General features: G+C 42.8%; 1 protein-coding gene across 7 annotated transcripts in view; it reads left to right on the plus strand.

Moving 5' to 3' along the window:
• LOC119660778 (liprin-alpha-1) overlaps positions 1–26,518 on the plus strand; it is an 83,140-nt gene that overhangs the window by 17,859 nt on the left and 38,763 nt on the right. For 5 of the 7 annotated variants that reach the window (XM_038069558.1, XM_038069567.1, XM_038069578.1 and 2 more), the window contains exons 2-4: positions 25,805–25,906; positions 26,151–26,315; positions 26,384–26,458. In XM_038069558.1, the coding sequence (XP_037925486.1) occupies positions 25,805–25,906; positions 26,151–26,315; positions 26,384–26,458 (342 nt within the window). Of the gene's footprint in view, positions 1–7,693; positions 8,359–17,299; positions 17,517–25,804; positions 25,907–26,150; positions 26,316–26,383; positions 26,459–26,518 lie in introns of those variants that run through there. The other 2 variants (XM_038069606.1, XM_038069615.1) reach the window with 2 other exon arrangements.

Here is a 26,518-nt window from a genome sequence, read left to right on the forward strand (position 1 = left end):
TATTTTCACCAATTTTGCTGACTCCACTGCCAACTCCCCACAATAATCCTGCGATCTACTCTGTAAGTGTTTACCTCCTCGACACCTGCGCTTTCTATGCCTTTTCTAAGTGCAGACTACTCTGAGTCACTTGCCATAACTTCCCTTACTCCTTATTTTGTTGAGTCCCTTATTGGTAAATTTGACACAAATGTCGAACCTGGTCCCAATGTGCTTCCCAACCTCATCTTTGTTAACTACCAACTTTACATCTCCCTTCCCCTGGAGTTAAGGCTCTATATTAGAACCGTTACTCTATCCTGCTTTATACAGACGCCCTTAAACTAGTTGCTCCTGTTTTATCTTCGCTCGAATCTACTCCTTTGCATTACAACTGAGATACTCTGGTGTGTTGGTGCTCGGCGAACAAGCTGGCACTAGACATCAGCAAATGCCACTCGATGTGCTACTCGCTTAAACTCTCTACAACATCCTTTTTCTAATCTCTTACTGGATAATCTCTATCATTTTTGAGCTCCTTTCCTCATGTGGAATATCCTTCCAGGTTTCCCACTCTCAACCACCCTTTCCTGCAACAACGTTGAATTTTCCTTGATATGTATACCTTTTCCAAACTCTTTAGTTGCCTGATGGACTGCTCTGCCTTCTTGGGTATTATATTCTGTATTGCCTTTCGTTGTATACGTAGTATACAAGGGCTTGGATTGAGTCAAAGTGAGAAAAGGTACGTAAGATTCTTCATGAATGGAATTTTGTTATTCATTATTTATTTCACTCGAATGTCAATTGTTCTTAGTAATTATGAGCTTAAGATGCAGTAACTTCACGTGAAATTGGTAAGCTTAAACTGCTATAACTTTGACAATAATAGTCGGATTTTCATGAAACATGGCATGCTATGGTGAACTTAAAGGGGTTTCTCAGTCAATTTCTAATCTTCTTTTTTTTTCTTCAGCCTTTGTCCCTTTCGGAAAGTACTAATCAAGACCTTTCATTTGATACCCCACACGACTATATCCGGTGAAAAAAAATGTTAAATCCCCCCATTGCATCTATGGGGAGCCTCCCTTTAAATTCCACCTAAATTTATGTCACTCACTGTAGGCGTGGGATTTCATAGTTTCCATCTGTCCACTAAATTTCGTTCGGATCGACTTAGCCGTTTTGGAGGAAAGTACGTGTGACAGACAGACAGATAGACAATGAATCGACTTTAATAAGACTTTGTTTTACACAAAACCTCCTGGGAAGTGCCCAGGTGCACAGATATGTTGCCAAGTCTATAGTTGATATGACAACTCCGACTTCTGATTGCCTCCAGGGATCGGTCATCTACCCCGATCGTGAGGAGTCTACTCTTGCTCTCCACCTTGCTTCTGAAGACTCTTCATAATCGCATATGGACATCCCTATTCTGAGCGATTAAAAGGCCCATGAGATCTTCCGTTTCTATTTTTGCGGCTTTCGGAAGAAACACTGTTATCATGTGCGCTCCTTGTATATCCTCTCTAGCACATGTCCACGGCTCTGCTTCTTCCCAGTCTGGCAATTTAGGAACTATAGATTAAGCCATTCTGCAGCGTCCTCCGTCGTGTAATTTCGCAGTTCATCCCTTGCACATCTGCCTGACGACAAGATCTTTGATAGTTTCCTGTTCCTCATGAGTGCGTATTTGCTCGGAAAAGGTTTTTGACAGTATAACCAGTCGAATGCCCCTGACCGCACTAGCATATCTAATGGCGGGCTTCCTGATTCCTGCCTTTATCGCTGACCTACCCGGGTTTTCTCCCCTCTTGGGTTCAGGTTTTGGGTTTTTCTGAGGGCATTACCCTCATGCGGGCTAACCTCAGTTGCTCCCCGCTTTCTTGGCTCAGATAACGATGGCTTAAGTCTATCCTGAACGTTCTTAAGGTCCTTTTCTGGCTTCAGGCATTCCTTCAAATGACGCAGGCACCATTTAGCACTTGCGCCACTGAGACCTGTCTTTTTCTTAACGTCTAATATATCTCTGAATATGGCCAGTTACCCCGACTGCAAACTATCCAATGACCACGGTTCGCATCACACCCTGGATCAGGGGAGGTGTTTTTCGACTCTCCAGTGTAGATTCGTAGCATTTTGTTAATAGTTAATTCCAAAGTAACACAATTAGCAATATCTCGATTTAAATAGAAAAGTGATAAATGTTTGCTTCCACATAACACTTGTTATTAGACGAGTTTTCTTACATCGCCTTCACAGCCTCAAGTTTATTTTTAAAGGGTTTTGTTTACATCTTTACAACGATGGCCCACATATTCATGTTATTATTTATTCATTTCTACATGAACGTATACCTTCAAAAAAGTGCGTGCAGGAGCTCTTACCATATGGTCACAAGCGGTGCAGCTTATCATTACGCCCGATATTCAAAGCAATTAATCGAATCCAATCTCATTACATAAATTTATTCCCAGACAAGTCGATTCGATTCATCTTGACCATGATGTCTTGTAATTTAACCACATGTAAACAAACTTTTCATGCAAGTGATTTACTATCTTTTAGTAGTCTAATAAAATCTTCATTTTGTAAATCTTTCCTTGTCTGTCCAGTGGACTTAATCCTACGGTCTGCTTAAGACACGGATTGATTTTGTGACCAAAATCAGAGCCCCGCTGAGACAAGCACAAGGGTACCAATCTATACTGGCTCAGTTTATTCATACTGGTGGATAGAAGACCTATCTAAGTTTCTACCGAATTTTGAAGTCCTGAAGCCCGGCACCCGAGTTGAACCTCAATACCACGTTTGAGGTTGGAAGGTCTCTTGTTCGCCTGAATGTAATCACAGCGCCCATGAAGCTCCCACAAGGGGGCCAACCGCAAGCAACCGAGCTGAATTTACATGCTCCAGGATTTATCCTGAAACATGAGGATTCAAGGCCTATCCTAGTATACCCCTGGTACGGTTTCGTGACCGGTACGGTGAGTCCACAGAAACAGAAACTCGGGTCTAATCGCCCTAATTAAGCTATGAAGCATTCCCCTACTGTATCGCGACCAGCAAACCAAAGTGAATACAGCGTTTCCCGGTGCAACCACGGGGAGGTTCTCCACAGCCACTTGGTTTTGGCCGACGGGGTTGCTGCCCGGTCCTCCTGTGCTCAGAGGTGGCGGTGAGGAAGATGGGGCGGCAATCCTATCGGCCAAACCAAAACCAAGTGGCCGAGGAGAACCTCCATAGTGGTGGCACCGGGAGACGCTGTACTCACTTAGATTTGCTGGCCGTGATGCAGTAGACGAATGCTCCAAAGGCCTAATCAGGGCGATCAGACCCGAGTCTGCACGGGGACTCATCTGAAGTGGCTTCGGTCACGAAACCTTACTTATCTTACCTTACCAGGTACCATGGGAAACGAGGTAGCCCCTGGACTCTTACACTTCAGGAGAATTCCTGTCGTATCTAAGTACAGCTCGGTTGGTTGCGGTTGGCCCCCTTGTGGGAATTTCATGGGGGCTGTGGTTGTGCTCAAGCGAGAAGAAACCTTCGGGCCTCGACGTGGTGTTGCGTATCAACACCGGTGCGTACTCCATAGTTCGGTAGAGATTTAGGTAATTCTTGCATCCACCAGTATGAATGCTAAGCCATGCACTTGGTATAGACTGGTACCGTTGCGCTTGTCTCAGCGGGGCTCTGATTGTGGTCACAAAATCAATCCGTGTCTTAAGAGGACCGTAGGATTAAGTCTCAAGACAGGTAGGAGGACTTCACTGCCCGGTCCTCCTCGCTGCCACCTTAAGCACCAACGTTAATGTACCGCAAATATACAGGAACTTTAAACAGAGAGTATAAATCGATCTTTGCTGTATACAATACTGTCTGAATTTAGCGGCTCTATAAGTCACGGACAATTTGTTTAGCCTATCAAGATGACAGTGAGCCAATCGACTGTTCAATTAAAACTTCAGAATCGGCTAATAAAGTATTTAAAAAAAAATCTATAAACCTTTTGTCATTGTGATTATGGTCACTAAGACTATACGTCCTCCAACAAATAGCCCAACAAGTGTTGCACAATTGTTATGCTTCTTAACTTAGAGCGAAATATCGCAACAAGCCGGTTTCACGTCGTAATAAAACCCTTTTTCGAAAGATTATCTGTTCTGTGCACTAGAAGTCAGTTGTGATATTTCCCTACTATAGATTATTCAGAGAATAGTTCGTATTGTTGATGTTGACTTTTCCGATGATGTCACCCACGCAACCTTTCCAAAATCCTGGCTTCAGATTGGTGGCAAGTTAATTCTGTTTTGAGTTTGACGATGAAAATTTTGCTTATGAACGGAGAGAGTGGATTATCAATCGGAGCTCGTTCTACTTATAATACTCGCCTCTAAAGGTAAAGTAGTTTCCCCTCGAGCAGGAAGAAGGCGACGTCCAAAAAATACAATTCTCTCAAAATACTACATCCAAAAGTAGAATTCAGCCTGGAGAAGGAAAAACCACAATTACCACTTTTAGACCTGCTATTGAGGAGGAAAGAGAAGCATTAGACCTAAAGATCTACAGGAAACCGGCGGATACCAAACAAGTCATGTCGGGCAAATCGGTTATTGCCCATTGATACAAGAGCGCCTCTTCCAGTCACATTATCCATCGGATGCTAATGCTCCCTGTATCGTAGGAGGGCATTATGAAAGAGACTAACTACATCCTAGATGTTGGCAGACTTAAGGCATGCAAATAAACACCTTCCGGTAGACCTGTCAATTACGCCTAAGTAATCGGCTCGTCTGGCCTGTTGGTTTCAACTGTATATGCGGATGTCCTGGACCCAGTTGCCAACAAGCTCTAGGAAGATAAGAAGGTCGACGGTCGTACACTGACTAACGATCCCATACGCAAGGAGATTATGCTGAAGGTAATGCAGATAAATCTTCAGCACTCCAAGTACGCCTCAGGTAATCCGTTGGTCTTCCTTCAACAGGCAAAAATTGACGCCACATTAGCGCAGAAATCTTGGATCAGAAAAGGCCAAACTATCAAATAAATATTGGGTTGGGGAAAAAAAACCCCCCTCCTTATTTGAAAAAAACTCAGACAGCTAATTTTCACAAACCTTCTTTTGAGGCCAATTTAGTAGCACCAAGAGCGTTTTGCATGGGCCGGAAGAGATGGTAATCACTTGGTGCCAGGTCCGGACTATACGGTGGGTGCGATAGGACATCCCATCCGAGCTCCCGTAGCTTCTAGCGAGTCATCAAAGATGTGTGAGGCCGAGCGTTGTCCTGGTGGAACAGAACACCATTCCTATTGACCAATCCGCCGAGCGTTGTCCTGGTGGAACACAACACCATTCCTATTGACCAATCCTGGCCGCTTCTGGTCAATCGCCTGCTTCAAAGGGTCGAGTAGCTCACAGTAGAGGACCGAATTGAGGGTCTGGCCATAGTTGAGCAGCTCATAGTGGATGACTCCCTTCCAATCCCACCAAACACATAGAAAAACCTTTCTGGCCCTCAATCCGGGCTTGGCGATGGTTTGGGCCGACTCGCCGCACTTCGACCACGATCTTTTTCGCTTGAGATTTTCGTACGTGATCCACTTTTCATCACCAGTCACCATCCGCTTCCAAAATGGGTCGAATTCGTTCCGTTTCAGCAGTGCACCCAGGCGTTGATTCGGTCCAAGAGATTTTTTCCCGTCAACTCGTGTGGCAGCCAAACATCCAGCTTTTTTGGAATCCAATCTTCTGCAAATAGTTCCAAACGGTTTTATGGCCCTTACTCAGTTCCTGGCCAATCGATTGAATGCTCACATGCTGGTCTACTTGGATGATTTCGACGATTTTATCGGTTTCTACTACGATTGGCCTACCAGTACGGGGTGTATCTTCGACATCCACTACACCAGAACGAAACCTCGCGTGCACCTATCGATTGAATCAAAAGACGAGCTAAACCTGTAAATGAAACAAGTCGGGAAATCGGAAGCTGGACGCTTCAGATACGAAAGGTTTTGTGTATTTCCTAGTACGTAGCACGTAATATATCTATATATTATGTGAGAGTATCCACTTTCGGGTGATATTGACATTCATAGTCTTCAATTTTCAAAGAAACAACAAATTTGAGGTATTATAACTTTGTTAGTAATAGTGCGATTTCCACCAAACTTGGTAAGATCATGCTCTATATTATAGGCTATATCAATGCAAAATTTCATGGTACTAGGATGACCTTAAGAGGGGTTTCTTACCAATTACAAAAAATTGTAGTAATATACTATTATTAACTTTATTTAAACAGATATCGGCATCGTAGCCCAGGCACCATATAGTGGCAGCCTCCTGATTTTTTTCAAATTTTTCGGTTTGGTAGTTTCTGAGAATGGCCCCTTTAAAGAAGTGATCACTTTCAACCCCCCGCGCTCCCCACCCTTCCAACGAATGTCAAAACTAAGATCGGCTTTGAAAAGTACTAATTGAGACCTTTAATTTGATACCCCACATGACTATATTTGATGAAAAAAAATTTTGCACCCCCCTTTTGCATGTATGGGGTCGCCCCCTTAAATTCAACGTAAAAGGATGTAATTCACTGTATGTGTGAGCGTTCACAGTTCCCACCTTTCTACCAAATTTAGTGTCAATCGCTATAACCGTCTCCGAGAAAAATGCGTGTGACGGACAGACAGACAAACAGACAGTAAACTGATTTTAATAAGGTTTTGTGTTTACACAAAACCTTAATAAAAAAGAACAACGGTTCAACCGCGCATGCCTAGCCGTACACTGTGGACCCGAGTGCCGCGATTGAAAGGGAAGATCCACGATGAGTCGGGTCCTTAATCGATGTTTCTGCTGCCTCAGTTGTATGGTGAGGTGCGATCTTCGACGATCCCACACTACCTTAGCATCCTCAGCCCATCGGTTGTGGATCTTCCTCCACGTTGTGTGCCATTTGTAGTTATCTAATGGGATGGGGGATGGTTCAAAGGACCATATTGAGTGGCCAAGGCAGGTACGGAACCTCAAGGGCCGCGCCTTAACGCTTATATTAGGCAGAAGAAGCGTCGATAGAGGGTGCGATCTGTCGGGGATCTTCACTTTCGATCGCGACACTCGGGTTCCAGGATCCGGACCCACGCATCGGGCATATGCATTTTTGTACAGTGATACGTGGGGGATCGAAGTGCTCAAAGGGCCTGGCTAGCACAGAGGCATGTATGCACGTGTCAATATTTGCGGGCGCCTTTCTTCTTCCTTTTTTGAGCGTGGCTCTTCCTTCTTGGTCGTCTCTGGCCCCTCAACATAGTCCTCTGGATCATCCCCAATCCTTTTTGGTCATTAGGATGAACCAAAAGCTTTACAAGCTTCAACTGGAATGAACTGCTCCCCCATCATTGCTACTACGAGCATTGCTTCAATACGAGCTCTTTAAAAGAAAAGGTTCTATCCCTAAAAGGAAAGAAGGTGGTGTCGCAATTACTCTCCTTTTAAACCCTTACTCCCTTCTTCTCGGTTGGTAAGAAGCAGATAAATTTTATCTACAATTGTAAACAATCTACGCAAGTGACACCGGACAGCTGTTGTCTAGTTAAAGTCTCGTTCTGCATAGGCGGTTTCCAGGGCCGCCACCAACTACTGTCTCTCATCTAACCATGCAACTAACTACCAACTCCTCTAATACTTTTTCCATATAGAAGTCGTTCAGTCTTCCGTAACTCCATGTCAGCCTGTTGTTAGTGCTGAGACTTCCAGCACCATAAATTATTCCATCCATACTCGGTGCTGCTTCAGAAACAAAAAAATACAAAATGTACGAGTACACCAGGCTAGAAATTGGAGAATTGGACTTGGTGGCTGCCGTAAATTTCAGTACGCTTAGCTGGAGTTTAGATACTTTGCTTTTGATCTTTAGTTGTAAACTATGAGCGGATATGAGATGACGCTATCGCCTCGATTGCGTTTGTATTCCTCAATAAGACTGATCGATTTTCTGTTTATCTGTTGCGTCGCTATATGTGTAATTAATTGGCGGTACGGTTCCGTGCGTAAAACACTTTAAAGAAAAGATAGAACCATGGGCACCCGCATGAGTGTTGAGAAGATAACAACTAGTGAAATTTACTTTTCCCATATGAATGTGTGCCTGTGATTCTAGTAGAAACCAACTGAAGGCCTCTGTGTGAATTACAAAAATATCTTATAGTAATCAGTTGGTTATAACACGTGAAATGTAAAAATGTAATGCAGTGACGTGGAGTTTGCCAGTTTTTTGTTTATGTAATTCGTTCAAACAGCCTCACAGGAAACGTATTATTACCGTCTAATAGGTTGAATTTGCAGTTTTCGTTGCTGATTGATGTTACCTGGTCTGGCCTGCACTTAGACAGCCTGTCATGAAGAAGCATATTTATAATTACTCTGACCTTGCTAGAAACTAAGTATCGCTAAGTGTAGGGGCTCAAAAACGGTCTCCTATCTACATACTTAGCATCAAGCCTTGCTTATTCAGCACTCATTATGAAATGCCCCTCGATGAGTGATCTCCCCATTGCTTCGTGATCGATCGATTATAGAGACCGTAAATTGTCTCATTAGTATTCCGAGTGTAGCAATGGACTCACTCTGAAATTAGAACTTCTTCGAAAAAATCACCCCTCGCAGTTGTCTTCTAATGAGCCTAATTTGTTACAGCTGAACGCTTTGAATATCATTAAAAAGTCAACGGTTTTTGAACTTGTTCTGCTCAGCATTTACATCTTGTTGCGTCGAATCGTTAACAATCGCTATATGGAGCGATTTCAAGGCCTATATAGCCTGGATCCCAAGGAGCGTGAAGATTTGAGCTTAAAAACCCGTAGAACTTCTTGTTTCACCTTACGATTAACATTCTTCTTTCGATGCGCAAACCATCATAATAGTTTTATGCCGCTTCAAACTAGTTGACATTGATGATGCTCCCCTGTCGGTACTGATGTGGAACAACTAATCCCCAAACGTCTAGCGTTTCACGCTTGATGCCGAAAAAATGCCCAATTTTGGGCATACAATTTGCACGTAAACACGTGAGGCAAGAGGAATCTGGAAAGCATGCTTTAAATTTGCAATTACGTCAGCATATTCATTGGCATATGTTTCAGCGTCTCTAATTAAATTCATTTTTAAGCATGAATTATAATTTGGATTTTTGGAAGTAATGTCGACGAATTCTGTTTTGAAAAGACCAGCATAAGATATTAGCGTTGTCTTTTGATATCGAGTTCGGCAATCGGTAATAGTTCAACGGAATTGATACTTTTTTAAAAAGTTAAGAACATATATAGTGGGACTTGATGGAAAAGGATGGGGACCTGTAGTTTTCCCGACGGTCCAGAATAGAGAGACACGTCAAAATTAACTAAAGGGATAATATGGGGCCTGCATGATTTTCATCCCAAACCCGGATTTTCTCTATGTGTCTGAATTCTGTCAGAGACTCTTGGAGTCATCCAAAAAATTTAAAAGTATTGGCAGGAGAGTACGAAATCAATCTCTTCAATTCTTCATTTAAAATTAGATCTAAGATCCTACTGTCGTAGATGCGAATAATTGTCAATTGTATTTTCACTATTTCCCAATCCTAGCTTAGCCAGTCGAATAAATCCATCCTATACTGGAATTCATCTTCTTTTTCTTTAGCCTGTGTCCCTTTCACAAGCGGGGTCGGTTCGTTTTCTAGCATTAGGTTTAATCGTATATCAGTTCGCCCTCTGCGATTTGAATACACTAATAAGGAACGAATGCGTATATCAAGGCAATACTTTGTGAAGCTGGCAAGGACACTAAAAGCTCATTTCCCCTTAAATATTGTCCTCTCATTACACATGGTTTTGTGACACGAGTAATAGTGACATAAACTCCATTCCACTTCTGACATAATGCCCTTCCTCGACACACACCATTCTTCTCCAGTCGATCAGTCTCAGTTCATTGATGACTTGATGACTTTTTCATTGCAATCCAGATTTCCTCCCATTCCAGCATTCCTAGGATTAATGCTCGTATTCTCAATGGAACGTGCAGTACTGCGCACTTTATCTTTCTATCGTGAATATCGAACAAAATTACACAAAGGCTGTTATCACGTCCGAGACGACGGGAGCAGCTCTTTGAATCACTGTGTCCAGTGATAAACTTCATACGACAATCAATTTCATTGAGTTTTTCTTGAATTTCAGGAAAAAAAATTATCTAAAGCAAAGGTGTCCCTTTTTGAGTACATGCTGTGGTTAGGCAAAAGCCAGCAGTCTATTATAAATAGCTCGCTTCAACAATTTGCCTAATGTACACACTACGTCGAAAATATTCTTATTCCCTTCCTCTTCTCCCTCCCCTCTCTCTCTCCTTCTCTTCTTTACCTCTCTCTTTTTCTCTCCTTCTCTTTTTTATCTCTCTCTCTTTTTCTCTTCCTCTCATTTCTCTTTTTTACCTTCCTCTCTCTTTTTATCTTCCTCTCACTCTCTCTCCACCCCTCTCTATCTCTTTCTCCATCCCTCTCTCTCTTTCTCCATCCCTCTCTCTCTTTCTCCATCTCTCTCTCTTTCTCCATCCCTCTCTCTCTCTTTCTCCATCCCTCTCTCTCTCTCTTTCTCCATCCCTCTCTCTCCTTCCCTCCCTCTCTCCTGCCCTCCCTCTCTCCTTCCCTCCCTCTCTCCTGCCCTCCCTCTCTCCTTCCCTCCCTCTCTCCTTCCCTCTCTCGCCTTCTCCCTTTCTTTCCTTCCTTCTCCCTTTCTTTCCTTCCTTCTCCTTTTCTTTCCTTCCTTCTCCCTTTCTTTCCTTCCTTCTCTCTATCCCTCGTTTTCTCTTTCTCGCCCTCTCTCTCTCCATCTTTTCTTTTGGATAGAGATGGAATCTTCGAAAGACATTGTCGTACCAGGTTGCAGAAGTGTATGGGATTTTCATCCACTAAAATCACCCCATTTTCTTCTTCTTCCTTTCCCGGAACCGCCGCAAATTATTATTTCGCGTGGAGGGCTGCAATTTAAGCGACCAAGCGTTCTGTTCTGCCTCCGATTTCAGGATTTCTCCGATGATGTTCTGCAGGCTTATACTGATTTTTTTCAGGGTCTTCCAGGCTTCTCTTTTCTGAGCAAAATTGTGGACAATTAAACATGTTCCGGCTCCTGAATTGTGGGCAAAAAGGAGAACCTGAATCGGTGCAGATACTTACTGTAATTACCATGCCCTGAAAGGAATTAGGACAGGTGATAGCTAATTTCGCCGTGTCGTCGCTGAATACATCCCTCAATACAGCGAATCGAAGTGCGGATCCAGGAACTCCCCTGCGAGTCAACCCACGTTTGTTGCCACTTTTCTAACGGCTCCCACCTTGCCGCCTTTCGGTATTCTGCACCCTTTTCAGGTAGATTCACTCTTCTTCTCTTTTTCCCAGAATATCCATCCGGTCCATTTCTGCAATAACACACGCCACCTCGCCTGAGAATGTTGTGAAGGCCCTTAGCACCACTAAGCCGTAAATCATGTTTACTCTCCTTCGATTGGCGTCACACGCTGGTGCCGTTTATAATAGTGAAAAGCGAACCACTCCGGCCGCAAGTAATCTGCAATTGTTTCTTGAGCCTCCAATATTAGTCAATACCGCAGCGATAGGCTGGTATTTGCCGCTTTCTCACAGGCATAGTTGTCTTTTGAAATTGATCTTTGCGTCAAGCATCACCCCTAGGTATTTGAGAACCGGCTTTGAAGTGACGATGTGGCCACGAACCCGAATACTTACCGTATTCCTTTTCCTACGGTTCGTAACCAAGACCAACTCCGTTTCTTGTTCTGTAAGGTCAAGCTGAACTATCTTTAACCACGCTTTCATCACGCTAATAGTTTCGTTAGCCTACACTTCAGGCGTTTTGCGACTACAACCATGGCAAGATCATCTACGAAACCGATTATCGGGGCCTTTTTTGGCACGGGAAGAACAAGAACCCCATTGTACATGACGTTTCACAGGAGAGGACCGAACACTGATCCCTATGATACTCCTGATGTGATGGTGTACTGCTTGGACCATCCGTATCTTACCAAAGTGTCATTTCTGGGAGGTAACTTTCGAGGAACTTAGTCAAATAACTAGGGACATCGGGTTTACCCAATGAAATTTCTATCTACTCCAAGTTGGATGAATTGAACGCTTTTTTGACGCCCAACATCACCAATACCCAGAATTTATCGCGTCGTAGATGACTCCTTCGAGTATCTTTCCTACCATGTCGATAAGACAAATCGGGCAATATGATCATGGATGTCCCGGTAGTTTGTTGGGCTTCGGGGGCAAAACTAGTTTTCGCCTCTTCCATCGAGCGGAGAAAACTCCTTCTAAGATGCATGCTTCAAATACCCTGATAAACCAGTCGGATCTGGTCTTATCAGCGAGTTTAAGGGCTCTGGAAACCGCATCCAAACTGAGAGCATTATTTTCACCGATTCTCCAGCAAATCTCTACCAGTTTTACCGCAGGTATGGTGTAGACGTCTAATGATTCTTTATATTTTTTGTGCTCCGCTTTATCAGGGGTGAAGAGCGCCATCACTCCATCGAGCAGAAGATGCGAGCAGGTCAGCTGCGGGGTTCGCCCCTCATCTTCTCCAAAACCACGCCTCCGTGTAAAATTCCTTGGTGCATTCTCGCTTGCTGGTCCGTATAGCCTGCTTAAGCCTACCGCGAAGTTTTGCATATACTTTCCGTTTCTCGTCGAAGTTTGGTTTTCCCTAAATTGTTGGCAGATCCTTCTTGCTCGAAAGTATGCATTCGACCAATAGTTTGACCACCTATTTACGAGGACCCGCCGCCTCGCCATAGCAGCATAGCATTCTCTCATTATGCGCCTCATCATGCAGTGTTTCCTATTCACTCCTTGTGAAGTATAGAGCTTTTTTGTTGTTATTGTCTTTTTGTCTTTTATTTTGCAATGAGACTGTGCTTCAGTTTCCTTATCATCACATTTAACGCTGTGCAAGTGATAAGCACACAGCAACGAGACAAACATAAGACGAACACAGACAGCAATGACAACTGAGATTTGAACCCAGGGCAACGAGACTGAGAGGTTGACGCTCTACCCCCCAACCATCGCACTGTCTCATCATTTGCGCTACCTTTTCTGAAGCCGCACCACCGGGATTGTGGCCTTCCAATAACATCTCTATGAATGCAATCACTTTAACTTGGTGTTCTTTTTATCATACTATGCTGGACGTTCTTAACCGTGCCTATCCGATCTCTTCGGAAAAATACAGAAAAAATGCTTTGGGTCTTCGGGGACTCCTTCGTCCAAACGGGACGAATCGAGTAGATTATCTAATTTAAAGTTAGTTACTAGTGATGGTTGAGCTTATATTGTAATTAATCTTACCATGCATTGATCAATCTGTATTTCCACTGGTCCTCTCTCTAGCATTCCCAATGCTTCTGCCATCTATTTACTGAACTTTTCCTTTCGGTGTTCTTCGTTTGTGATAAAGAAAATATTGACTTCACTTGTATTTGCTCCTCATCTCATCTACTAAGATGTCATCACTTTTGAGAGAGTTCTGAAAGCTACTGTAGATTACACTCGGCTTATCCGAAACACATGATATTTAAAGTGTCTTTCGCTAAATCGGTGCTGCACAAGTAAAAACGAGCTACCACCCTGGCAATATATAGTCTAAAAGTGCATTTACCCAGCGCGGAGCCCTGTGGGATAATTGCGGAGACTACAGTATATACCAAAGCCTTCTCCTTGCTAAATAGCTATTGGGAATAGCAGCGAGATAGGAACTTGCCACTGCGCAATATTTGCTACTACTACCCTTCCCGTGAATTGCATTTTCGGCCACTTCAACAATCAATTTGATGTGGTCAGTGGTTAATCTGACTTTACGGAACTCATACTCTCGATCTGAAGGCCTCCTGCGTTCTCAACAACCTGGAGCAATCTATTGTAGATTATTCGCGCTAACATCTTCCTCATAACGTCTACAAGACATTTGGGTCTATAAGAGGATGCTTTACCTAGAGTTTTGCCAACAGTACACATTTCATCATGAGTTTAAGGGTCCCATTCGCTACTCTATCCAGACCTGAAGTAATTTAGTCGCCTATTCTGCAGAAGCTCGTTTCCTCTTTTTCTCCTTTTCTCTTCCTCCTTCTTTTCCTCTCCTTTTCTCTTCCTCTTCTCTCCCTGTCCTCTCTCTCTTCCTTTTTCTTTCCCTCTTTCTCTCCTTCCCCCCCTCTCCCTCTCTTCGTCTGATGTGCCCTTAAATTTTAGAGTTGCACTGTTTTGCCTGCCCACATTGTCGTCGGTGCACCTCTGATTCTATGTCAAACCTGTAGTTGGTCACCTGATGGCGTGTCCACCAACGATCAGGGTAGTCTCTCCTCCCTCTCTTCTCTTTCTCCTTCCCTCTCTCCTCTCTTTCTCCTTCCTTCTGTCTCTCCTTCCCTCTCTTTCTCTTTCCCTTTCTTTCTTTTTCCCTCCGCTCTTCTTCCCTCTCTCTCTTTCCCTTTGTTCTTCCCCCTCTCTCGCTCTGCTTCAATCTTTCTCGCTCACCTTCCCCCTTTCTCGCTCCCCTTCCTTCTCTCTTGTTCTCCTTCCCTTTCTCCTTTCTCCTCTCTCTCCATTTCTCCCTTTCTCTCTCAATCTCTCTCTCCCCTCCTTTCTTTCTTCCTACCTCTCTCTTTCCCTTTTTTCACGAAGGTGGACATCTTCAGAAGGTACTGGCTTGGACATGCCCAAATGTGGAACTTTCATCCACAAAAATTACCGAGGAATGTCTCATATGAGAGAGTTCTGAAGGCAGAGCACCCACTTAGGACTGGCCAATAGACCACACTCAATTTATGTGCATCACATGATATTTAAAACGTCTTTCGCTAAATCGACGTTGTAACAAGCAAAAAGGAGCTACCACCCTGGCAATATATAGTCTAAAAGTATATCGCCACGTTCAGCATCAGTTTTACGATAGCCATACTTGCCGTAGATGCCTTTTGGTAACCATGCTGCACATATTGTTTATAACTTAGCTTCCTGTCTATCATCAATCCCAACCTCTAACCAGGTCTTAACATCACTAATTGCTTCGCATGCTCAGCATCATCCAGATGCTTTGCAATTACAACCAATCCTATATCATCGCATTTGTCCAGTATTACAATACTTGCGCGCTTGGGTCCGTCATCAGTGTCATACCAAATCCATCTCTTTGCTAAATAGCTATCATCAATAGCAATGAAATAGGTTGGAACATCACTCGCCGCCAGGCACTTACATGTGAGGCTGCAACCGAATTAAATATATTCCACACTTCCATGGTCAGGTCTACGCAATATTTGTTACTACTTTCCCTTTCCCTGATTTTCGATGGCATCAAGGTTGATCTAACTTTACGAAACTCATACTGTGGATCTGAAAGGCCTCCTGGGTTTTCAACAATCGGGAGCATTCCATTGTAGATTACCCAGTTCTAATATTATCCTCGTAGTCTTTAGAAGACATGTAGTTCTACAGAACGATGCTTCACCTAGAAGTTTGCCAGTCTTAGCCTAGCCAACAGTGCCAACTTCTGCCGTTTATACGCTGCCGAAAATATTTTCTCGGACATACACCTTAGATTTTACTACGAGTTTAAAAATCCCATTCGGTACTTGTCCAAAACCAGAGCGATGTTGTTGACTATTCCACAGCAGATTTCTAACCGCGTCTGCTCTCTCTCCCTCTTCTCTCTCTCTTTCCTCCTCTCTCTCTCTCTTCTCCCTCTCTGTCCTCCTTTCTATACGTTTAAAATGCCCTTGAATTTTGGAGTGTGTTTTTCTTGTCCTTCCCACATTGTCTTCTTTGCACCTCTCTTTCGTGCCAACTTGTAGATAATCACCTGATGATCGTTGATGGTGAGTCCACCGACAGTCAAGGTAACCCACGCGCAAAAATAGTTCGTAGTGGGTTGAGGTTTCTTTTTGTATCTTATTTTTGCATTAACTCCTGTATACTGGACACGGGCAGCTTCCTGCAAAGTGCCCGTTGTCCTCATCTGTCTCTTTATAAAGTACACAAACCAGGTCTTTTTCGCAGTCTACACCTTTTGAAGTAGTTCAACCCATTATTGTCATTTTGGCACTTCTTACCATGTGCCTACCCCAGATATCTACACCACCTATTCGATGTAAACTTTTCTGGAAGCCTGCAGATGACTCATCCGAATTTTACCCCAGAAATCGACACCACCTTTTTTCGAAGCCTGCAGATGACTCATCCAACTTTTACTATGCCGAATTGAAGCAATTTATTAACTTCTTCACCGGCAAATTGATTATGACTACCTGTGTTCTGTGGTTAGAAAGGAATCTAATCCCTTTTATAGCCGAGCTTTTCAAATTGATTCAAGAGTTCCCTGTGGAGGTCATCTTTGGTAGTGATCCTTTCCAAATCTCTATACTCCACTGTTGTCTCGAGGCATATTGGAGGAAAAAAATATAAACCCCTTTTTCATGAAAGGGGGGAGGGGATTAATAGTTCCACCATTTTCAAACACCTGTGCGGAAATCCGCGCACGGTTGTTGTAAGCCAACAGAGCCTATTTCAGCTTACAAAAACTGTTCCGCTCGAAACGTCTCACCATAGGGTCAAAGCTCTTACTGTACAAGACAATGATCTTGCCAGTCCTCATGTATTCCTCGGAGACTTGGGTTCTTAGCAAGAAGAATTGCGAACTCTTGGCCGCGTTCGAGCGAAAAATCCTCCGAAGAATTTTTGCCCCCTCCATGAGGATGGACGATTGCGTAGCTTACATAACGACGAAATCTATGAGCGATACCATGACCGTCCGGTTGTGGATAAAATCCAGCTCAATAGGTTATGGTGGGTGGGTCACTTAATCCGTATGGATGAGGATGATTCCACTCGGAAAGTCTATAAGGGCAATATCTATGGTAGAACGAGAAGACGAGGCAGAACCTGCCAAAGATGGAGCGATGGCGTAGGTCAGGACGCCAGACAGCTTTTAGGGATATCGAATTGGTGGACCTCGGCGGAAAACCGAGATGTCTGGAGTTCCTTATTAAGGCAGGCCTAGACCGGATACCGGTTGTTGCGCCGTTGATGATGATGACTTTCCTCCATACTTAATGAAATTGAAAACAGCTTTGTGTGTAGATTTTTTTAAAATATGCTTCTTCATAATTTCGTGGGTACTCTCCTAATCTGAAAGGCTAAATATTAAAAAAAAAATCCTTGAAAATATCTATGTATCTAATGTATAATTTTTTGTGTTGGTGTAGTAAATGTGTTAGTTGCATAGCATTAGAACGCTTTTATTAAGTTGCATTGTGATATATTTATTGCATAAATGAAATGTCATCGAATTGTACCTGTCCAAATCATATGGGCTTTCTGCAAATATTCAGTTTCCAGGATACTTGCTTTACATCTACATTTAGTTTGCATTCTCCACATCGTTTCAAATGCAAGTGTTTATTACATCAGATTTTGTTCAAGGTTTGTAATAATATCTAAGCACATCCATAAAGATTTTATAGTTTTAAGTTGGTTAAGTGAAAGTTAGGTAAAAAAATATTTCCCTATCTGAAAATGAGTAGAGAGCTTTATTCCTGCACATTACTTTTTTACAGGAAGTTACATGGTATTATAAAGGTATTATGAAACCTAAAGTGTCAGAATACATATCAGCTTTTTCGAGTAATTCTATCCAATTAACCTTCTGAGATGAAAGGGGCCATATTTGAGTTATGATCTGTAAAAGCTATCCAGCCCCTCTCTAAGCTGAAACTATGTAATCTCCTTCAGCCGTTGCCCTGTTCGGTAGCGCGATCAGCTCATCTGAATATCTGCTGAGAGGATCCAACACTTTGAGGATAAAGATTATGCCTTTTCGGTTTTCCCAAACTGAATATATATTTTTTTGGTGGGGGATATGCTGGATCCTCCTTCAGTCCACATCCACTTCATGTTGGACCAGACCAAATGGAGAGAAGTTTAGTCCCACGTTTTTTGGTCCACGGGCTCCTCGTTTGGGGCATAGCACTCAAGTTTACAAAAAGAAAGACTGGTCGTTTCGTTCAGGGCAGAGGGAAGTCATCAGACGCTGCCTCACCTCTGCCCTGGGAGCAGCGTGACCGAAAGTGGCAACAGGTGGAAAATGCTCCTCTTGAAATTGACTCATCACCACCCGAAAAAGTGAAGCTTAATTGTTATTTTTCTCCAACAGTCGTTCCAACAAGAAGAACAAAAACCATTTCACCTGTATGCAAATAGCCCAACGCACATCCGAAAATTTTATAACAATGCGTACATAACTATTTCTATACTACTTGCGCCGATCTGCTTAGACAAAATGCATCTAACTGTACGCTAGAATGGGAATGTACACAGTATTGCAAAGTAACTTGAAAAAGGTTAATAATGTAGAAAGAATGACTAACGGTTTCGTCAATGGCAAAGGCAACTCATCAACCGCTGCCTCACCTCTACCCTGGGAGCAGCGTGACCGGAAGTGGGAGGTGTGGGAGGTGGGAATGGCTCCTTTTTATATAATCGCGAACACGACAAGGGTATGAATTATATCAAAATTGAAACCGTCAATACTTTAAACCTAAGCCAAACTAAAGCTAAATTTTTTGTTTCATATCCCCCCTTTAGCCTGGTTTAAAGTACAACGGAGTTGAATTGGATAGGGAAAAGACAGCTGAAGACAAGTTATTAGTTTAACATTCTAGGCTTAGGATAGGAGTTTCAATTTCTGACATTATTAGACGAAACTTATCAGTGATATTTTTTCATGTGTGGAAGAACCCTCTACCATAAATTCATCAACTTGTGACTAGAAGAGTCAAATCATTGAAATATCTAAAAATGATGCAACTCATCAAACTAAAGAAGAATGCGACCAGCCCTTTCTCGTCATGGAAAACTAAATGATATAAAGTCCCAACTTTCGTTATCTAACTATTCCCCACAAAGAAGGGAAGATGGAGACGAAATCCATGCCACGTTTGGAGTCAGAAGATTGATCAGAGGGGAAGTATTAGGGACATCTTAGCATGTCAGTGTGGTGCCCCATAGGACGGGCTCCATAACCAAGCCTTCGAGGAAATTATTCGTTACACATTCTCGACCGGATTGAGGTCTGGACTGTCCGCGAGCCAAGGTAAATATTTTACCCCCAAATCTTCTTCAAAATTCACTACCTGTGGAAAGAGATTTAGTGGGCCATTGTTAACCAATGAAGAAAATATTGGGTTGGGGAAAAGAAATGTATTTGTGATCGAAATTTGACGCTTTATTTAACATACTTAGAATTATCCGATTTAAGTCAAATATGCGCCGTTTGGTTCGCTCCCCTTATAACAAGAAGAAGAACTCGTGCGCTGGGTTCAATTGCTCTACCACGATCCGAAAAGTAAAGTTCGAAGTATGGCGGGTGTACCAAAACCACTTCGTGTCTCTGTTGGTGTTCATCAAGGAAGTACCCTATCACCACTCCTCTTTGTCCTTGTTATGGACACCGTCACACGGGATATCCAACGTTCAGCGCCCTACACACTGCTTTATGCAGATGATGTTTTCCTAGCATCTGATAGCAAAAATTGTCTCGAGCAACTTGTTCCAAAATGGAATGATCGCCTCATGCAACACGGTCTCAGATTGAACTTAAACAAAACTGAATTTTTGACGACCGATCCCCATGAAACAGGCACAATCACTGTCAGCGGCAGTGATCTGCCCAGAACTGAGCGATTTAAATACCTCAGGTCAACGCTATCAGCCAATGGGGAACTGCGTTATGAAATTGCTTCACGCATTAACACAACCTGGATGAAGTGGCGCTCCACAACTGGTGTCCTTTGTGATCGACGTATCAACGAACGTCTCAAATCTAAAATTTACCGCAATGTCGTCCGTCCTGTCGCTCTCTATGGTTCTGAGTGTTGGCCGACTATAAAAGACAATGAACGGCGTCTTGCGGTAATGGAGACGAAGATGCTACGTTGGACTAGTGGCGTCACACGTTTAGATCACATCCGAAATGAGGATATCCGCGATCGTTATGGGGTTGCACCGATCGTGGAAAAGTTGCGAGAGAGGCGTCTTCGATGGTATGGTCACGCAATTCGTGCAAACGAGAATTCACTTGCCAAGATTGGCAATCGCCTGCTTTAAACGGTCGAGTTGCTCACACTAGAGGACCGAATTAACGGTCTGGCCATAGTTGAACAGCTCATAGTGGATGATTCCCTTCCAATCCCACCAAACACACAGCAAAACCTTCCTGGCCGTCAATCCGGGTTTGGCGATGGTTTGGGCCGGCTCTCCGCGCTTCGACCATGATCTTTTTCGCTTGAGATTTTCGTAGGTGATCCATTTTTCATCACCAGTCACCATCCGCTTCAAAAATGGGTCAAATTCGTTCCGTTTCAGCAGTGCACCGCAGGAGTTGATTCGCTCCAAGAGATTCTTTTGCGTCAACTCGTGTGGCACCCAAACATCCTGCTTTTTTTGGAATCCAATCTTCTGCAAATGATTCCAAACGGTTTTATGGTCTATACCCAGTTCTTGGCCAATCGAGCGAATGCTCACATGCCGATTTACTTGGATGATTTCGACGATTTTGACGGTTTCTACGACGATTGGCTTACCAGAACGAAATCGATCGAATCAACGCTGTGCTGTGCGAATCGTTACAGTATCGGGCCCATAAACTTCACAAATTTTTTCGGCCGCCTTCGTTGCATTTTTACCTCGCAGGTAGTAAAAACGTAAAATATGACGAATTTCTTGCTTAGTGGACTCCATTTTTGACGCGCTATAACTTGAGAATGAAACGTACGATCACAACACTGTCAAAGAGACACTTGTAGTACAAATTCTCGTCTTCAAATCGCCGTATAGTATGACCCGATGAGATAAATTCAACACAAGATATGTTCAAGTGTCGCCATCTATTGGCAAAATACGGCATTTCTTTTTCCCCAACCCAATATTTCAAATAATCGTTATTACTTACAAATTGGACGCGATGTGTAGGGGCTGAGTCGTCCTGAAAAATGGCATTATCGACTTTTTCACTTAACATTTCAATGGTAGTAATCAAACAATCTTGCAGAATTTCTTTATATTTGGGCGCGTTTACATGGCCGTCCAGCGTCAGTATTTCCCCAGGTCTGTACCCTGTTATGTACCCCAGACCATGACATACGGAGAATGTTTCACGGTTGATAACATGCGTTCGTCTCTAAGCCGCTCTCCCTTTCTCCGGCGAACTAGAACTGCACCATTTGGTCCAATCAAATTAAATTTGGACTCATAAAAAAATGACTCTTTCCCGGTCGTCCACGCTCCAGTTTTGCCTCTCTTTCGCCCAGTCGACTCGCCTTTTCTTCATGACTTTTGTCAAAAAAGCCTTTTTGGCAGGCTTTCAGGAAGAAAGTCTAAGCTCATTCCGGCAATGCTGCATCGTTCGCAGACTCATCTAGCATGAGGTCGATTCCTCTAACGGGTGTATCATGTATTTTGGCACTAACTTCAAAAGCATGTCATTCGAAATCAAACAATCGATTTGAAAAATCCTTTTAATCGTACTTTATTCTGTTCATGATTCGTCGAAAAATACATTTACAGTACACTTAATGGACCATGGTCCTCGATTTTTCGTAGTGTGGAGCGAATGTTCCGAATCAGGTTTTGGCGGACCGATGGATCGATTTCCTTCAACTTTCTCTTGATTCGACCAATCAAATGTTGCTCGTTTCGAGCCTCCCAGCCACCGACGTAGACCATACGCTTGAGAACTGCCCAAAAATTTTCGATTGGACGTGCCTGAGGTACGTTTGGGGGATTGTCCTTTTTCGGCACAAATGGTATATTTTGCTCAGTCAGCCAATTCAATGTTTTTTTTTTGCATAATGACAGCTTGCAAGGTCCGGCCAAAACATTATTTTGTCACGACCATGATGTTTTTCGATGAATTGCTTCAATTTCGGCAAGCATTGGCCGATATAAATGTCAGCATTGATCGCTTCTGATTTGTTTGATCGAATCAAAGGCTCTGAAACACCCTTCGATGAAATGGCTGCCCACACCAACACCTTTGGTTCAAATTTTGATTTGCCGGCATATTTAACATCATCTGCTGTTGCTTCAATGTTGTCAGTATAAAAGCTGTCGTTGCGACTCAATTCATGATGCGAGAATATAAAGTACAATTCATCATCCAAAATTATGGATTTTCCATTCGCAAAGTGTTTGTCACGAAGTGCACGGCAGCATTTTGGTATTTTTTCGAGTTGTTGTTGTGTATATTTTGGTGCTCGTCGACGTTTACGATAAATTACATTGTTTTTCTTCAAAATACGATGGACTGTATCTTTCGAAACACCAAATTTTCGTCCCAATTTGCGTGTTGATTGACCAACCTTGTTTTTCGCACTTGATAGCAGACTTATGACTGTTCTGGCACCTAATTTGGATGGACCACCGCATTGCTTTTTGTTTTCGGGCTCTTTACCATCGCGACAATCCTTCAGAACACGGAAAATTGTTCTGCGAGAGATTGGCTTGTCTTTGAACATTTCAAGAATTTCACTAGAACTTAGTCCGCCAAACACGTTGGCGACAGATTTCCGTAAATCGAGCTTGTACGACATTTTGAATGGATCTAACTGCACAATTTGAGTTTGACAGTTCAGTAGGAGTACAGTTAAGTGTGACTAGTGCATTGGTTTACATTTGTGTGTTTGTTTATGCAATCAAATAAACGCCTGAAGTTAGTGCCAAAATACATGATACACCCGTTAGCTCTCTTTTAGTTTGTGAAGCCGTTTTAAATCGATTTCGGAAGCTGATGCAACTAATTTCCCTACAATCGCGAACTGTTCCAATTTTTCTTCTGTCGTTTCCTTTTTTTGCTGTCTGTACATAAAGTTTAAGAAAAGATGGCACAGTCGACGCATTTCTCTTTAATCTGCGTGTTATCTCTCGCATAGATAAAGATTCTTCCTTCCAAACTACAATTCTCGCCTTTTCTTCTGCACTTAACGTTCCTTTCTTGTTGATAGTAATACAAATAATTTTTATAAAACTCACTTAAATCTCAATCGAAAACAAACGACGACGACGAATCCTCGGCATTTAATAAAGGGAATATCAAATATCCTTTAAACAATAGTTTGGCTGAAAAATCAGTTTATAAGGTAGGTAGGTATCATTGGCACTCCGAGGAGCCCAATTTGCGCTATGGTACGCCGTTTTGATGCCACAAACTCCGAAGACCTTGACTGCTGTTATGAGACCATGGAGCCATAGTGCAGCCGGCTTGGATCTTCAGAGCCGGCCATACACGTAGCATTCACAAAGGAAAGCAGCCCTCCCACCCTGCAGCTAGGAATCTCTCTGACGTCCCCAAAGAATGGTTTATCCAGTGTCTGTAGCCTGGCTCTAGCTAGAGCTGGACAATCGCAGAGGAAGTGCCTGGAATTTCCTCCCTTCTCCGTAGGTTCGGCGATGTGAATTGTAGGGTATGCCGAGCGTAGCGGCATGGTCCCTTACGAGCCAGTGCCATGTTAGTAATCAATTAAACTATCATGATGAGATTTTGCATTTTTGCGAATCCACTGTTCTATGCCACGCAGTTCTATAGCAACCCACTCGTCGGCCATCGTGGAATATTTAGGTTCCATTGTATGACATAATCCACCGTCATCTCCGCCTTCAATACGTTCATAGGTATCCGTTCCATGCACGGTTTAAATTTTTAATTAGTTATTGCTGCAAGCCAGAATACCCGATGACGCGACGCAGACATGCATTGATCAACAGTGGCAATCAATTTCCATGTGCTATATCTACAAAGAGGATCCTTGCGTTGAACAGCCTAAACTTGATGTTAGTGTTGAGGTAGTGGCAATTCCAAATTTTTAATAAAGCAGTGAAAGCTGATTTGACGTTGTTAATGACAGTTTCCAGAAATCGATTTTCTGTTATATACAGAACTAGCCAAAAAAATTCGGTCAGTTAAATGCGCCCTACTTAATCTCGCGTAAGTCCGAGTGGGCGGATGTCATGACCGACGTCCCGCAAAAAAAGCATTTTTGAATGGAAGATCGCAGAAGGAACGCTATTTATGGGCAAAAGACCACGAAAATTGGACACTGGAACAGTGGCAAACTGTAATATTCTCCGATGAATCCCAATTTAAAATTTTCGGGTCGGATGGGATCCACCATATATGGAGAAGATCAAGTTAGCGATTCAGTGGAGAGTGTATCCAGACCTCAGTATGCCAGCCGCTGAGCAGGATGATCTGGGGCTGCTTTTAGTTTTATAATGTGAAAGGACTTTCATTAATTGATGGAAGAGTTCTATAAACGAATCTTGGAGGAGCATCTGATACCTTACATTTAAGAGCAATATCAGTATTCAAGTGAGGTCATCTTTCAGAACGATTCTGTGCCCTGTCACAGGTCCTACATTATAAGTAATAAATTCTAGCTGTTTTATAAGAAATATTGAAGATTTTCCAATTTTTTGACCAGAGTTTGTGGTTGCCGCTGCTGCTGGCTTTGCGTGGCGACATTGGAAGGTCTCTTTTTATATGGTCGTTGGTTTCTGGAGCGCGACAACCGTATTTTCGTGTTGCATCGAACATAGACAGGCCTCCTGAATGGGAAGAAACGGGGTCATTTGTGTTTTTCGAAGCCCAGTTACATGGTTTCGTGCATTTGATAGCTTCGGAAATGAACCTCCATTGTTACCAACATAATCCTCGGGGCGAAGATTTTTGGAGCTGCGCTGTGTACGTGACCTGGACTGAGAACGTTAAGATTTCCATTTGGATGAATTCACGGAGTGAATCTGCTGTTTAACTGTGCTGCTGCTCCTGGAGTTGGCTTAGCTTAACTGCGATAATCGTGTTTCTGCTACTGAAGGCGATGGTGTATGTACAGCTGCCGTTGCTTTCGCAAGGCATGGTGTCGAATGAAGTGGGGCGTAGAACTCCTTACTTTCATCGATTCTCTCCACATTTTCTTGGTCGGGCAGATCTTGTAACATCCTTTTGGGACCTGGCTGACAACTTCATCTGAACCAGAGACAAAGATACTTTGGATGACGGCGCAGGGCTTATCAATATTCTCGGACGAGTTGTGCAAGTTTGTCTCGTTTGTGCAAATAGAAAATTTTCCCATTGCTAGACAACACCAGGATCACGGAGGAAACCTGTTTTGCATTTTGAGGGCCGTCTCGTAGTTAACATCCTGTCATAAACCGCCTGCCAGGTAAAGAGAGCTCGTCCTGCGGTAGTCATCAGTCGAGAATATCCAGGTTATATCGCTAGAATGGGAGAAAGTGAGTATTTTGTGGACCCTCAATACCGTTGTCAAGGAGCGTGTCCAGATTCCAGAAACAAACCATTAGTCATTTTCAATAACCAAAGGTCGTAGTCGGGTCAGTTCCTATCCGACGCGTTGTTGACATTTCGGTAGCAAAGAAATTTTCCAAATTTTCAGCTGGCCCACAAATTTTAATCCGTTTTTCTCTCCTTTTAGAACAAGCACGGAAGAAGCAGTTTATTCATAAACCCCATCTCACAGGGCTTCTGGCGATATCTTAAATTTACCATAGAAAATATCTGCATTTCAATTTTCCTACCCCCCTTTACACAAGGACTTCAAAGTTCAACTTTAATGATGTTTTTGTGACCATGAAACTAAATTCTTATATCATACCTTATTAGCGCCTGAAATCAATTAATTTTTATTTTCTCATTTCAGGAATTTGCCACACTTACAAAAGAACTGACACAGGCCAGGGAAACGCTCCTAGAGCGCGATGAAGAAATAGCAGAATTAAAGGCTGAAAGAAATAACACTAGGGTAGGTATCTCGTATTTTCGCCCAGCATTTCGGAACCACCAAGTTTACTGATTTGCTCAATTGATAAACATAATTTAATCTGGCTTTTCAATTCGGGGCCACAAAACTTATTACATCGTTGCTAATTAAACACCACATCGAGAATATTACCGCAAAAATACATGCTGACTATTGTTTACATATGTGCCCGTGAATGAATTTATGATTCAAAATATCATAAAAATTTTTCTCTTTCCATTTTTAGCTATTATTAGAACATTTAGAATGCTTAGTATCACGGCATGAACGTTCCTTGCGCATGACAGTAGTAAAGAGGCAAGCGGCTGCCCAAAGTGGAGTATCCAGTGAAGTTGAGGTGCTGAAGGCCTTGAAAAGTCTGTTTGAACATCACAAAGCTCTAGATGAAAAGGTATTAGAATGGCTTAGGCTCGAAACTGAGAGAATTGACGAAGTAAACTTATGTTTGATGATTTGCAGGTCAGAGAGAGATTACGAATAGCGCTGGAGAAAAATACGCAATTGGAGGAAGAGCTTAATACAACCAAAGAGGAGGTAAGATTTTTAAAAAAAAATTTGCAAATGTGTGGAAAGATATTCGTTTTATATTCGACT

Source organism: Hermetia illucens, chromosome 1, assembly GCF_905115235.1.
Source record: "Hermetia illucens chromosome 1, iHerIll2.2.curated.20191125, whole genome shotgun sequence".
NCBI lineage: Eukaryota > Metazoa > Arthropoda > Insecta > Diptera > Stratiomyidae > Hermetia > Hermetia illucens.